The following is a 13,405-nucleotide window of genomic DNA, read 5'->3' as shown; positions in this document are numbered from 1 at the left end:
ATTCGTGTCTAATTGCCGCTAAATTTGGTTGTTATTCGACTGACAGGTGTGAGCTGAAACAGACAAATGTAATTGGTTTGGCTTTGTTGAATTACAGGTTGATGTAGAGACTGGCCAATTGGTTGTCAGTGGTGGTGCGGGTTGTCTTGAAATCTAAAGATTTTAAATAAGGTCCTACTTGACAATAAAAATATAAGAAAGGTTTTTGGGTCAGATCGCGTTATTTAAAAATGTGTCGTAACCCTCCACCACCAGATACGGCCAAATAGTAAAAAATGTGTCACGTTTTTTAAAGGACAAAATAATTCACTTCTTTAGCCCACCGGTGTGTTGAAGAGAGAATCAACAGCATTTTTAATTTGAGTAGCACGACGTTTCGCTGATAGTTACAATCAACTTCATCGGGCAAGAATTTGGCCGTGTCGGGTGGTGGAGGGTTACGACACATTTATAAATAACGCGATCTCACCCAAAAACCTTGATTATGAATAATATTGGTCGCGAAAGCCTACGTGTTAAATAAAAATATATATCATTGGGATAGGGGGGCAGGGAGCGTGGGGGCGGGGGGGGGGGGAGAGGTCAACGGCCCCGTTTAGATCCGCTACTGTGTCGGTGGCGGAGGGTTTCACAACATCAATTTAGCCAGATCACGATACAGTCCAACCAACACAAACTATAGTGAATCAAAAACAGCAACGTCCTTGAGCTGCGACTTGAACAGTTGGGCAGAAGGGCGGAAAGCAGAGGTCGCAACCGGGTACCCGATACCCGTACCCTACCCGATACCCGGCTATCCGTACCCGGCCGGGTACGGGTAGCCGGGTACCCGTTTGCGACCCTGGTGCGGCCGGGTACGGGTAGGCCGTGAGTCACCGGTGAGTAACCGTTTGTCACTCATTTCGGGTAGGGTACGGCTAGCGTACGGGTACCCATACCCGGCCGGGTACGGGTACGGGTACCCATTTGCGACCCTGGTGCGGCCGGGTACGGGTACGGGTAAGGAATCGAAACCCGTTTGCGACCTCTGGCGGAAAGACGATAGAGGGCAAGGGAGCACAACAGCATGGACAGTTGGGGGTCCACGAGTTCCAGGCCACGGAGATGCACGAGCTGACCCTAGCTGTTCGATTCAACGCCGCCCGCATTTCTCACCACCGCAGCCACTGAACTTTGAAGCGATAACAACGGCTGACAAGACGGTTCCTCTCGTGGTGACGGTGGCCAACGAGGAGAAGCTCCTTCCCGGCGCGGTCGCATCGTTGTCGTCGTCTGCCACGGTGCTCGTGCGCGTCACGGACGTCAACGAGGACGCGGCTTTCATTCCGTCGGTGCGCATGGTGGAGTGCGTCGAGGGGTCGCCGCTGGGATCGCCGCTCGGGGTCTTCTCCGCGCAGGACCCCGACACTGGGACAACGCACAACTTCACGTGAGCATAAAGTCGCGCTGGGGGTAGGCCTCGGCAAGGTAAGGTAAAAGTGTAAAAACAATAACGAGCCCACCTTTTACCCTACCTTTTTACCTTACCACAATACAATCACTCTACCCTACATTTTACCCTTTAGCAGGTAAGGTAAAAGGTTAAAAGCAACGAGCCTACCTTTACCCTACCCTTTACCCTTACCCCTTGGCATGTCGACACCTTTACCTTTACCCTTTTACCCGGTAAATTACCTTACCTTGCCGAGGTCTAGCTGGGGGGTGGGGGAGGCTCGTAATAGCCATGTCAGGGATGGTGAGAAGTCCATAATCAGAATTGAAAAAAATCCTGGAGGAAGCTGCGATGAGCTATGAAGCTCTGTTTCACTGATGCCCAGTAACAGGTGACGGCGTGTATGTATCAAGCGTAAGATACCGCACACCCATTTGCTTTATAGCCGATGTTACAGACCGACCCCATGTCATTCAAATCGAGTTGGCCACTGGTGTGCCGGTGTCAGGGCCCAAATATGGCACGCGGCAAATGACTCAATGGGAATACACGTGACAATCAATGCCCACTACTGGAAACACCAATGCCCGCTTGCAGGCTAGGTTCTGAGTCACCTTGTGCCCTGCATGAACAGCTGCCACTGTGTTGAGATGAGATGTAAGTCACTTATCATGTCTAAACCGCTCTGAGATGGCCCTGCCCAAAGGTGGTTCAGCTATATATATAAAATTATCTTCTTGGTTCTTTCGGTGGTGCTTATTCAGACGTTGTCTTTCCGACAGACCTGTTCTTCACCTGAGGACGGCTGCTTGCGTTGTAGCCGAGACGTCGTGAGAATTGTATTTTATTATGTTTTATTTTTATTATTTTATTATTTCCCTTCTACGTGACTTTACTGAAAGAACCAAGAAGATGAATCCCTGCAGTCACGAAAGCTTTAAATCGAAATTTATAAAATTGTCATTCAACCCTTGGGGCTTGGTTTTCTCCATTTCTCATGGGGGTTCATAATTGCCGTATCAGGGATGGTAAGCAGGTGGTAAGGGTGAGTGTATGGGTTCAAGACTTAGAGCTGTGTCTATGCATCCTGATGTTAACTCTGAGTGGACCGGTTGTCCACAGCTACAAGATCGTGTCAGACAAGGCGGGCTGGCTGGCGATTGACCCAAGCACAGGAGCACTTAGCTTGGCTGGGGACGTGGACTATGAAGACCCCGAGTACATCCGCAATGGGAAGTACAACGTGACCGTCATTGCCATCGATGCAGGTGCTCACTCATCCCAGGGCTACGCAAGGCAGCACGACTCTGCTTTAGCTGCCGAGATCTGGTGCGAGCTGGCTCAATCAGGGTGATTTTGGTCATCAAATATCCAAAAGCCAACATTGGCCTCCATCGAAAGCGACACATCATATCGCCCAGGGCTTAATTCCAGCCAGGGAAAGATATGCACACCCAGCACACCACATCTAGTTTTCTTCTAGCTGTGGCTGTGGCTACTAGTCGACTCAAAACTGCTCTAGAGGAGTTGTACACCCCTAGCTGGCAGTGCTATTCAGTGGCCTAAAATAAGATGTTTCGCTTCGGATGATCGCTGCAAAGTATGACCTGTGTTTTGATTTAGTGTGCTGATCTTAAAGGTGCATTGAAAAATTATAATACTCCGATTGATGCTCCTGCTGTTGTGGAGTGACTCATGCAGCCAGCTATGACTGCAGGGTTTTGGTAGTACATTTATTGTAAAAATTCCGTCACAGTTCCTATAATCACTGTTTCATTGCTTACATGGCTTTATTTTGGTGATTTCGAAAAGTGTATTGGTTTAGCCATGTTTGTTTGTTGTAGTACGGAGTTAGACTGATGGCCTTAATCTAAGTTGTCTTGTGGTTGTTGTTGTTGTTGTTTGACTTGCAACAACTCTGATGATGATAATGATATGCACTGTCCTTGAAGTCGATTGATCCACACCCGAGACAGCTTTTCTTAGAGCCTAGTCTCCATTGGTGTTGGACCAGATGACGCCAAAAGGCATACCAGTTGAAAGGGTAAAAACCTATCACTATATTTTGCCACTGGTAAAGGAGGTTTCATAGTGTAAAGGAGTGACAGCCAAGGAATGGAACGCATCAGAAAGGAGTTGGAGAGAGACGTGATCAGTGCAGGTGCTGAATGTATCGTTGCATCACGTGATCATGAGAGCTGTTGACAGTTTGGGAAACACCTTCTTTCAAAAGTGGATAGACCAAAGCTGACGAAGATAACTTTGATTGCTTCAGGTCGCCCGGACTTCACCTGCACAGGAACGGTGGTTCTGAACATTGTGGACGTCAACGACCATGCTCCCAAGCTGGCGGGGCCTTTGTTTGCAACAGGGGCCTCAACGCCACACCTCTGCCTGGCCAGGCCTTCTGAGGGTCTTCCACTCATGGCCACCGATGATGACTCGCCTGCTCATGGGGCCCCCTTCTACTTTCAATTGGTCAACAAGCCTCCCGGCACCGACGAGCTGTGGGAGGTCGTGACTCTGAACGGTGAGAGTGGCGGCAGAATCGATGCCTTTTTGCGACTTTCGCCATCACAAGTTTTGGGACAAAACAAATCAATTATCGGAAAGTCAGTTGATGTGTTTTGCTTATCTCATTTGATTACGGAAAAAGATAAGTGGATAGTAAAATGACCGGGTTGTTCAGAGGTGAGAGCTTTGAGCTTGACACCGCTGAGATGTTGGGTTCAAATCTCGGTTTCACTTGCCCGTGATGAAACCGAGTTTTCAAGTCCAGTCAACTAATCACATTCGTTATAGTGACAACTTCTTCATCACCGTAACATGGCCAGCCACTACAACGGCACTTTATGTGGCTCTGCACTCAAACGTGGCAAAGTTTCAGCTCTGAGAATTAAAATACTGGGATGTCATGCGTTGTACGTTACTCTGACATGCAGAGCGGGTGGGGATAATGCTCCCCTCTGCTGTGTCTGTGTGAGGGTAACATTAAGAAGAGATCTTAGAGGTAGCTCAGTGATATCCCATTCCGCGGGCCATTTTCCAACACAAAAGTTTAGCAACCCTCTGAAAGATTTGCGAATAGATTACACTGGTCAACACACTTTTTCTGGCATAAGGTATTCCGACGGTTTTAAGGTAACTTTGGGGTGCTGATTCCAAATCTGGCATCAGTTTTTGTCTATCACATCAGGTTTTTAAGATATCAAATATTGCATTTTCAATCAAAACTGCAGAAGAAAAATATTAAATAAATGTGGATATTAAATTTTTGATTTAAAGATTTCGTGACTGCAGGGATTCATCTTCTTGGTTCTTTCGGTGAAGTCACGTAGAAGGGAAGTAATAAAATAATAAAAATAAAACATAATAAATAATTCTCACGACGTTTCGGCCACAACGCAAGTAGCCGTCCTCATGTGAAAACCAGGTCTGTCGAGGCGACAGCGTCTGAATTCATTATGTTTTATTTTTATTATTTTATTACTTCCCTTCTACGTGATTTTACCGAAAGAACCAAGAAAATGTGGATATCTACATAAAATGATATTATAAACACACTATCCTAAAAATACAGCACCATATTTTAACACTAAAGCAGTCACTGACTCGCAACAACTTGCAATCAGAAGTGACAGAGTTAATTTCAGGTAAAATCAATGAAAATGGGGTATGCCGATAGCATAAAAATGAGATGTGATAGAGCAAATCTGAGTTCAGATTTGAAATCAGCACCCTGAAATTAGTCTAGAACAGCTGCAAAAGTCCAGGCCAGAAAAAAATGTTTTTTTTTTGTTGACCTGTGTTATTTGTCTCTTGACGCTGATAGTACAGACAGGATAAAACTGGGAGAAACAGACACAAGCTGACCTTTCTAATTTTCCTTATCATTCGATAAACTAGAGTAGCACAAAACATCTGGAAACAATTTCCCCTTTCAAATATGCAAGTTTGTATTTTCAGAGTACATGACCTAATCTGGAGAGTGGAGTGAAAATGTTTAATGCATTGGTTGATTGATTGCTCGCTAGGGACACATTTTGACAGTGAGCTGAATTCAAATGTCTGTTTTATCATTGTCATAAAATTGATTGTTTTCGTTCATGACACACTGCCATTTCACGTAAACCTCAAGAGCCAATGTAATGAAAGGATGAGCCACGTGCCAAAATCGGCAAAAGTATTTCACATTTGAAAAATATTTTCGAGAGTGCGTGATCTGAGTCAGAGAGCACCAAGACATATTTGACGCAGCAAACGGTTGTGATTGCTCCCTAAAGATATCTAATTACACATTTTCAAACAATCGTTATTATGGCAGTGACACAGCCCAATTGTTAGCACATTCATCATGCATTGCAGAGGTTTTCGATTTCAAAAAGGCCAGTAATTGTGGTTAATACTGTGGCATATTACCCGAGCAACACATGCCACCCACTTCATCGCGGATGTTCACAATCTCGTGACAATTTGAAATTAGTAGAACATCGTGTGCCGGTGTCACAGTCCAAATTTGCCATCTTGATACTGAAAATATTCAACTGGGATTTCACGAAGCACTAATTGACCCCTACCGGCAGACCAATGTTCGCATGCAGGTCGGTGCTTGGTGGCTATTCAAATCTTAATTTTAATTTTGGAGCTTTCGTGAGTGCAGGAATTACTCTTGGTTCTTTCGGTAAAGTGACGTATAAAGATAAAATAATAAATTAAATAATAGCATACGACGTTTCGATTGCAACACAAGCAATCATCATCAGGTATAAATGAAATAGCAACGAAAAATTCTAACCAGAAAAACTATAGACAGACATATAAGCAGACAGATATCTTGGTGATATAGTTTTTCTGGTTAGAATTTGTTATTGCTATTTCATTTATACCTGATGATGATTGCTTGTGTTGCAATCGAAACGTCGTAGGCTATTCAAATGTTTGATATGAGGTGTTATGTATGTATGTATGTGGAACTTCCTTCGCACCGTACGTATCCAACCATGATAATCAGATGTGGGGGGGGGGGGACAAGCAAAAACATTAAAAGCAGTTTGAAATAAATTAGTTTTCGATCTAGATTTAAAAGTGCATAGCTCCAGTGGCTTCCTAATATCAGACGGGAGAGCGTTCCAAACGGCCAAAGAAGCGCATCTGAAAGCGTGCAATGGGGTCACCGTCTTTGTTCGATGGCCAGCCAATACCGGAGGAAGGCTAGAGTTCGCTTGATGCAAGTCATGTATTGCATGTAAAGCACTCTTGTGATGCCCTTGCGTAAAGGAGGGCACTCTCTATATATATTTTAAAAAAACGTTATCATTCAACCCTTGGGGTTCGGTATACTCCATGACTCTATCAGGGAGTTCATAATGGCCATGTTGGGGTCAATGAGAAGGCAATATGGGTGCGAGGCATGTAAGCCCCATAGACATACAAGGTATATTATTACAGTGCTAGTCATTTATTCAAAGATACTAAAAAAATGTATCACCATGTTGCTGCTACCCCTGCCATTGCTTCTACTTATACCTCTACCGCCACCATTGCACGCCCCCCCTCCCCCATCTCACCCGTTCCCCTTTTCCTCTATCAAGCCACGAACGCGCGATTGCAGGCACGCGTGACCCCCTCAGGCAAGGGCCCCCTGCCCGGGGTGCACCAGCTCTCGGTGCTGCTGAGGGACCGGGAGGGACTCGGAGAGGCGAGACAGATCACCGTGCGTGCCTGTCACTGCTTGGGCCTACTCAAGGGCTCGGGTTGCGTGACTCCCGCTGGGTCGGTGGGCCTCGGATTCGACGGCTTGGCCGCCATTGTGTTCCCGATCCTCACTCTGCTGCTGTTCGGTGAGGGCCAATTCTGTTCGGCTGGAAATTTTTATTATTACACAGTCCTGGCAGCGATTTCAGCCGCACCACCTCTACATAACAAAAGGCTCAGTCCCATTTACACGCACCTTTACATCATCCGCACCAAGTTTACACAACAAAGGCTCATTCCTAGCAGCGTGCTTCAGCCGCACCGAACCTCACAAAAATAATATTCAGGGCCTACCTTGGCTCCTCCCACCCTCAACCAGTATATATACAAGGACTGTTTTCTTGGAATTTCTCTCACTTGATACAGCTATCGTGCTGTGACGGTTCCACCTGAAGACGGAAGCTTGTGTTGCCTCCGAAACGTCGTGATTTTTATTTTATTTTACTTTTATTAATTGTAATTTTTTACCTACGTGACTTTACCGAAAAAAAACCTAAGAATATGAATCCTTGCAGTCACGAAAGCTTCAAATCTAGAATAAATACACAATTCAAGTTCAAGTTTCATGTATTAGGTATAGCCCTGTGTGCCATGCGGCTCTTAAGTCGGGTGCAACCGCAACAAACTAAATATGAACACAGAACATCTTAAAGCGACGACGCGCAACAAAAACATCCTGGAATAAACCAGCAAATATTCCCAATTTTTTTTTATTAAAACGCTGTGTGCAAAAATCACAATGTGGTGCAAGCCAACAACAACAACAACCATAAGACAAGACAATTTAGATTAACCATATGTTTTCGAATCACCAAAATAAAGCTATAAAAACAATGTAACAACAGTAATCATAGGAACTGTGATTTAAATTTAACAATAAGCGATATGCACAGTTCAATCTTGAATTTGGAGCTTTCGTGACTGCAGGAATTACTCTATGGTTCTTTCGGTAAAGTCACGTCTAAAGATAAAATAATAAATTAAATAATAACATACGACGTTTCGATTGCAACACAAGCAATCATTTATACCTGATAATGATGATTGCTTGTGTTGCAATCAAAACGTCGTATGTTATTATTTAATTCATTATTTTATCTTTAGACGTCACTTTACCGAAAGAACCATAGAGCGATATGCACAGTTGCTGAGCACAGACCCGCACGTCAAAACGGTCAGCAACAAACAGCACGATGACAGTTGCAATTGACACGTTCGCACGTTTGTTGAATTTGAGTAACGTCATAAAGGCCCACCCGGTGAGCAACTGCTGCAACACATTCCTGCGGAGGGAGCTGGTAGGAACGTCGGGTTGCTCGGTCAATGGCCAGGGTCAACGGCGGCGTGGTGTATTCCGCAAATATGGCCGACTGTGAGGGCGGGCACAAGCCGGCGTGAGTAGGTTATACGTTGAGTTTTATAAGGGCACCACGGGGTGACCAGCCCCTCCCCACCCAGCCCCACCCCTCCCACCAAGCACCCAGCCCCACCCTCCCCACCCAGCCCCTCCCCACCCAGCCCCACCCTCCCCACCCAACACCTCCCTACCCTCCCCACCCAGCACCACCCTTCCCACCCAGCCCCACCCCTCCCACCCGCCACCCAGCCCCACCCTCCCCACCCAGCCCCACCCCTCCCACCAAGCACCCAGCCCCACCCTTCCCACCCAGCCCCTCCCCACCCTCCCCTCCCCACCCAGCCCCACCCTTCCCACCCAGCCCCTCCCGACCCTCCCCTCCCCACCCAGCCCCTACCTCCCCACCCAGCCCCACCCTCCCCACCCAGCCCCTCCCCACCCTATTCATATTCTTAGGTTTTTTTCGGTAAAGTCACGTAGGTAAAACATTTAAATTAATAAAAGTAAAAAAAATCACGACGTTTCGGAGGCAACACAAGCTTCCGTCTCCCCACCCTCCTCTCCCCACCCAGCCCCTCCCTGCACGACGGACACAATAATCCCCTGTGGGCTGGTGTAACCAGGAGGTCCCTACCAGTATTAACGTGCCGTGTCTCTCACAGGAGTTCTCTACTGCTGCTTCTGCCGGCAGCCGCGACCGGCGCTGAAGGTCCCCGATGTCTGGGCTGAGTCGCTCGTCCAGTACAACCAGGAGGGCGGTGGTGAGAATGCAACGGTTTGACTCCCACTCCCGGTGCTGCCACACTTATTGCATATAACAAGTGTAATAACACGCATGTAGAATCGGTCCTTTTATTTCACTTCCTTTGCAGTTCACAAACACTCCCCGTTGCTGGTAGGCAACGGGAAGCGGGCAGACAGCCACCAGAGACCCACCACCACGTGGCACCCGGAGCCCCACTCGCGCGTGGCCTCTCCCTCTCTTAGTTCCGTGTCTGACCCCGTGTCTCTCCTCTCTCCCCTTATTTAATGCCTGGGTCACGTGGTACCCTCTAGACAATCCTCAATAGCCTGCGCCGAATGTTCCAGATCCCCCATCAACTCCCGGGACCACGCCCCTGACTTGTCTTCCCATTGGCTGAGGCCAAGACCACCGAAACCAATCACCTAGCTGACATCCCGTGATCACGCCGGGGCCATGAACCCAGGCTCTCCCCCCATTGGCTGTAAAGCGGGACCGGCAAAGCCGATCACCACGTGAATCTGACATAGGCTCTTATTACACAAGGATGGTGAACTGGGCTCGTCAGCTCGTTGTGAATTAACGGTGCGCTTGTTCCGGCGTGTGCGTGTGCGTCTGCCTTGTGGTACGTACAGACTCTCTCATCGCTGGTTAATAATCTCGACCGTGATGCAACCTTCAGCAAACACGGTGGACTGTCCAGCCCCTGACATCGGCGTGCTGCACAAGCCTCCATCGGCCTTAAGTCGTGGAAGATTCCATGGGGTAACAGCTGTCATCGGCACCCGTAAACGGAACCAAGTGGCTTCTACGCTCCCGCCGTTCGACTGTCTCCCAATATTCTTAGGTTTTTTCGGTAAAGTCACGTAGGTAAAAAATAAAAATTAATAAAAGTAAAATAAAAATAAAAATCACGGCGTTTCGGAGGCAACACAAGCTTCCGTCTTCAGGTGGAACCGTCACAGCCACGACAGCTGTATCAAGTAAATGAGAGATTACAAGAGCTACCACTCCGTTTATATAATGGTTGAAGAGGGGAAGGGCCAAGTACGGCACACTTTGTATTAATATGGTAAGGTGAGGCTTAAGACTAAGAATAGACTGCATAACAAAAGACTGAGCCTTTGTTATGGAGAGGTACGATTTGTGACTACGCCTAGCCTACATAACAAAAGTGTGAAAAAAGAAACAAACTAAACATGGTAAAACAAGCCTGGCTGTCTATCAATAACCTGTAATAGTTGTCTGTCAAATAAGATGCTCCAAATAAGTGTAGTTAAATATTTTTTTGCATGGTTAATCACATCTTTCCAATGATTACTCAGTTTGTAACCATCATCACGGTGGAAATTATGTCTGTGTTTGTATATATATATCCCAATCCGATACCAGATCAATTTCACGATCGCTCTCACCGACTTTTAAGATCCTCCGTTGAACTCGTCCCCGTCTTCATCTTCCCCTCTTGTATTGCTCAACTCCCCTCTACGCACTCATCTACCTACCATCAATCATCTAGTGACATGTCCTACCCACTGTTATACATGATTTAAGTTTATCCGTTGAACCAGGTGAGAACGCGTAAGACCAAGATGGTCCCGTGTGCAAGAGCGGCTTATTTGAATCTTGTCATTAACTTCCGTACCTAATGTAATACACCGTGCAATTTCTGTGCACCTGATGGATTGCAATCCTATCGAGCACTATCGTTTGCGTTACTTTCGACAGTATTGCAACGTTATTACAATGTAAAAAATTAATCCGTACAAACAAAATTTTTCACTATAAATCCTTTATATGCGTGGCGGCTAGAGTCCTCTCGTCCTCTGGCTTGAGATGGCTGCCACCTATGGGTCAGATGATTGCATTGCACCATTAAGCAATTGGTAATTAAATATAATATTTTTGTCCTAAAAAGTGTACAATTTTGGAGAAAAAAAAATTCCAAAAAAATTAATTGTCACGCACAACGAGTCTGTGTGGAAAATGTCAGCTCGATTGGATCACGGGAAGTGGGTTAAAAAACGACCGAAAGATTTGCACGGTCGTAAGCGCGCAAGCGAACTTAATATAAAGGTTTTAAAAATGGTCGCGATGCGGTTTCATGCAGTCACACTCCATACGTGTACGCGTGTTGCTGTGTGCATGTGCAATATGCGTGTCTGCACGAGTCAACGTACGTACGTGTTTGCATGTTGTGTGTATGTGGGGAGCGGTGGGTGTAGTGATTAACGCACTGCACTATGAACCCCGGCGAGTGAGGTTGATTGCTGCTCACAGACCAAGTATCAGTGATGAATATCTGAACCGGTTATGGGCCTCCACGAGATCAAATCACCATTGAATGGGTGCCTGGTGTAGTGTGCAAACATCACATGGCCATGTTTGGTGCGAGCCAAACCACTCCCTCGTGTCGTATGCTGGTCATCATAGGTGCTCCCTAACAGCTTTAGCTTGTTCCGCAACAGATTGTTGAAGACTACAAGGGGAATATTTGTTTCTGTGTATGTACGTATGCATGTGTTTCTATCTTTTGCGACAATATTGCACTCGCATGCATCGCCTTCAGTGGTAAAGCATTTCACCTGGATTTCTTGCAATCGTTGGAAGCGAATCGGGTGCAAACCGTGCAATGTGATTGCATCCCCATTGACTGCAATGGAAATGTCTAGTGTATATTGGTCTTTATGCATGAAACAAACACTACATTTCACATCAGAAGCTGAACTAGTCTCTGGCTTGTATACTTGTATGGTGGTAGAGTTAGGCAGTGGTAACACCTGTGCCTCACAGCAAGATTAGCGTGGTTTCAATTCCCAGCTCAGGTATCTTTCTGCAAGGAGTGTATTTGTTCTCCCCCTGTTCAGCATGATTTTCCTCCAATTTATCCAGTTTCCTCCCATAGCTGGAAAAAAGAAGTGTAACCGATATTGGCCAAACATCCAAATGCTGAAATATTACCCGCATATTACTCAATTGGGATTACAAACGGCAACTTCACCGCCTACTGTACATTTGAACTTTTATGTCGACTCACAGATTTATCTTAAGACTCTGACTGATCTTCTTGGTTCTTTCGGTAAAGTCACGTAGAAGGGAAGTAATAAAATATTAAAAATAAAAATAATAAAATAATTCTCACGACGTTTCGGCCACAACGCAAGCAGCCGTCCTCAGGTGACCAGGTCTGTCGGGGAGACAGCGTCTGAATGAAACACCACCACGCTTGGAGCGTATATTTAAGCTAGGTTGGAAGTGGGGAAGGGTGCCTTGACAAAATAATTTGCATATCAAGAGGAATTTAGCATATTTGATATGCAAATTATTTTGTCAAGGCACCCTTCCCCCCTTCCAAACCAGCTTAAATATACGCTGCCAAGCCTGGTGGTGTTTCATTCAGACGCTGTCTCCCCGACAGACCTGGTCACCTGAGGACGGCTGCTTGCGTTGTGGCCGAAACGTCGTGAGAATTATTTTATTACATTTTATTTTTATTATTTTATTATTACCCCTCTACGTGACTTTACCGAAATAACCAAGAAGATTAATCCCTGCAGTCACGAAAGCTTTAAATCGATACTCTGACTGATATCAAAGTCGCAGTTTCCGTACCATCACATCGTCTTGTCGAGTTGTGGATGCAACTTAAACTTTCTTAAACTAATTTGTGAGAAGACAGATCAAGTCGTTGGGCTTTCCACATCAATTGCGTAAATTGGATGGTTTTATTTTTCAATTTAAAGCTTTCGTGACTGCAGGGATTCATATTCTTGGTTCTTTCGGTAAAGTCACGTAGAAGGGAAATAATGAAATAATAAAATTAAAACATTAAATACAATTCTCACGACGTTTCGGCCACGCTGTCTTTCCGACAGACCTGTTCTTCACCTGAGGACGGCTGCTTGCGTTGCGGCCGAAACGTCGTGAGAATTTCATTTTATTATGTTTTATTTTTATTATTTTATTATTTCCCTTCTACGTGACTTTACCGAAAGCACCAATACTATGGATGGTTTAAGTATGGCCATAGATGGGACTGTAATTCAATCAGAATTGTGGGCGTTATCCTGGATCCCAGTTTGACACGAGGCCTACGTACACGTAACGCTACCAAAATCTC

The 13,405-nt window shown here is 45.8% G+C and overlaps 1 protein-coding gene across 1 annotated transcript in view; it reads left to right on the top strand.

Moving 5' to 3' along the window:
* Window positions 1-12,380, top strand: part of LOC133357896 (cadherin-1-like) — a 56,550-nt gene extending 44,170 nt beyond the window's left edge. The window contains exons 10-15 of the mRNA XM_061576065.1: window positions 1,164-1,429; window positions 2,555-2,700; window positions 3,708-3,962; window positions 7,024-7,272; window positions 9,206-9,318; window positions 9,921-12,380. Of these exons, the coding sequence (XP_061432049.1) occupies window positions 1,164-1,429; window positions 2,555-2,700; window positions 3,708-3,962; window positions 7,024-7,272; window positions 9,206-9,318; window positions 9,921-9,995 (1,104 nt within the window). The 3' untranslated portion in view covers window positions 9,996-12,380. The remainder of the gene's footprint in view (window positions 1-1,163; window positions 1,430-2,554; window positions 2,701-3,707; window positions 3,963-7,023; window positions 7,273-9,205; window positions 9,319-9,920) is intronic.
* The last annotated feature ends 1,025 nt before the right edge of the window (window positions 12,381-13,405 follow it).

This window comes from Lethenteron reissneri, chromosome 60, assembly GCF_015708825.2.
Source record: "Lethenteron reissneri isolate LAM-NWPU_2019-01 chromosome 60, ASM1570882v1, whole genome shotgun sequence".
NCBI classification, from domain to species: Eukaryota; Metazoa; Chordata; class Hyperoartia; order Petromyzontiformes; family Petromyzontidae; genus Lethenteron; species Lethenteron reissneri.
This window is presented reverse-complemented; position numbering and strand designations above follow the sequence as displayed.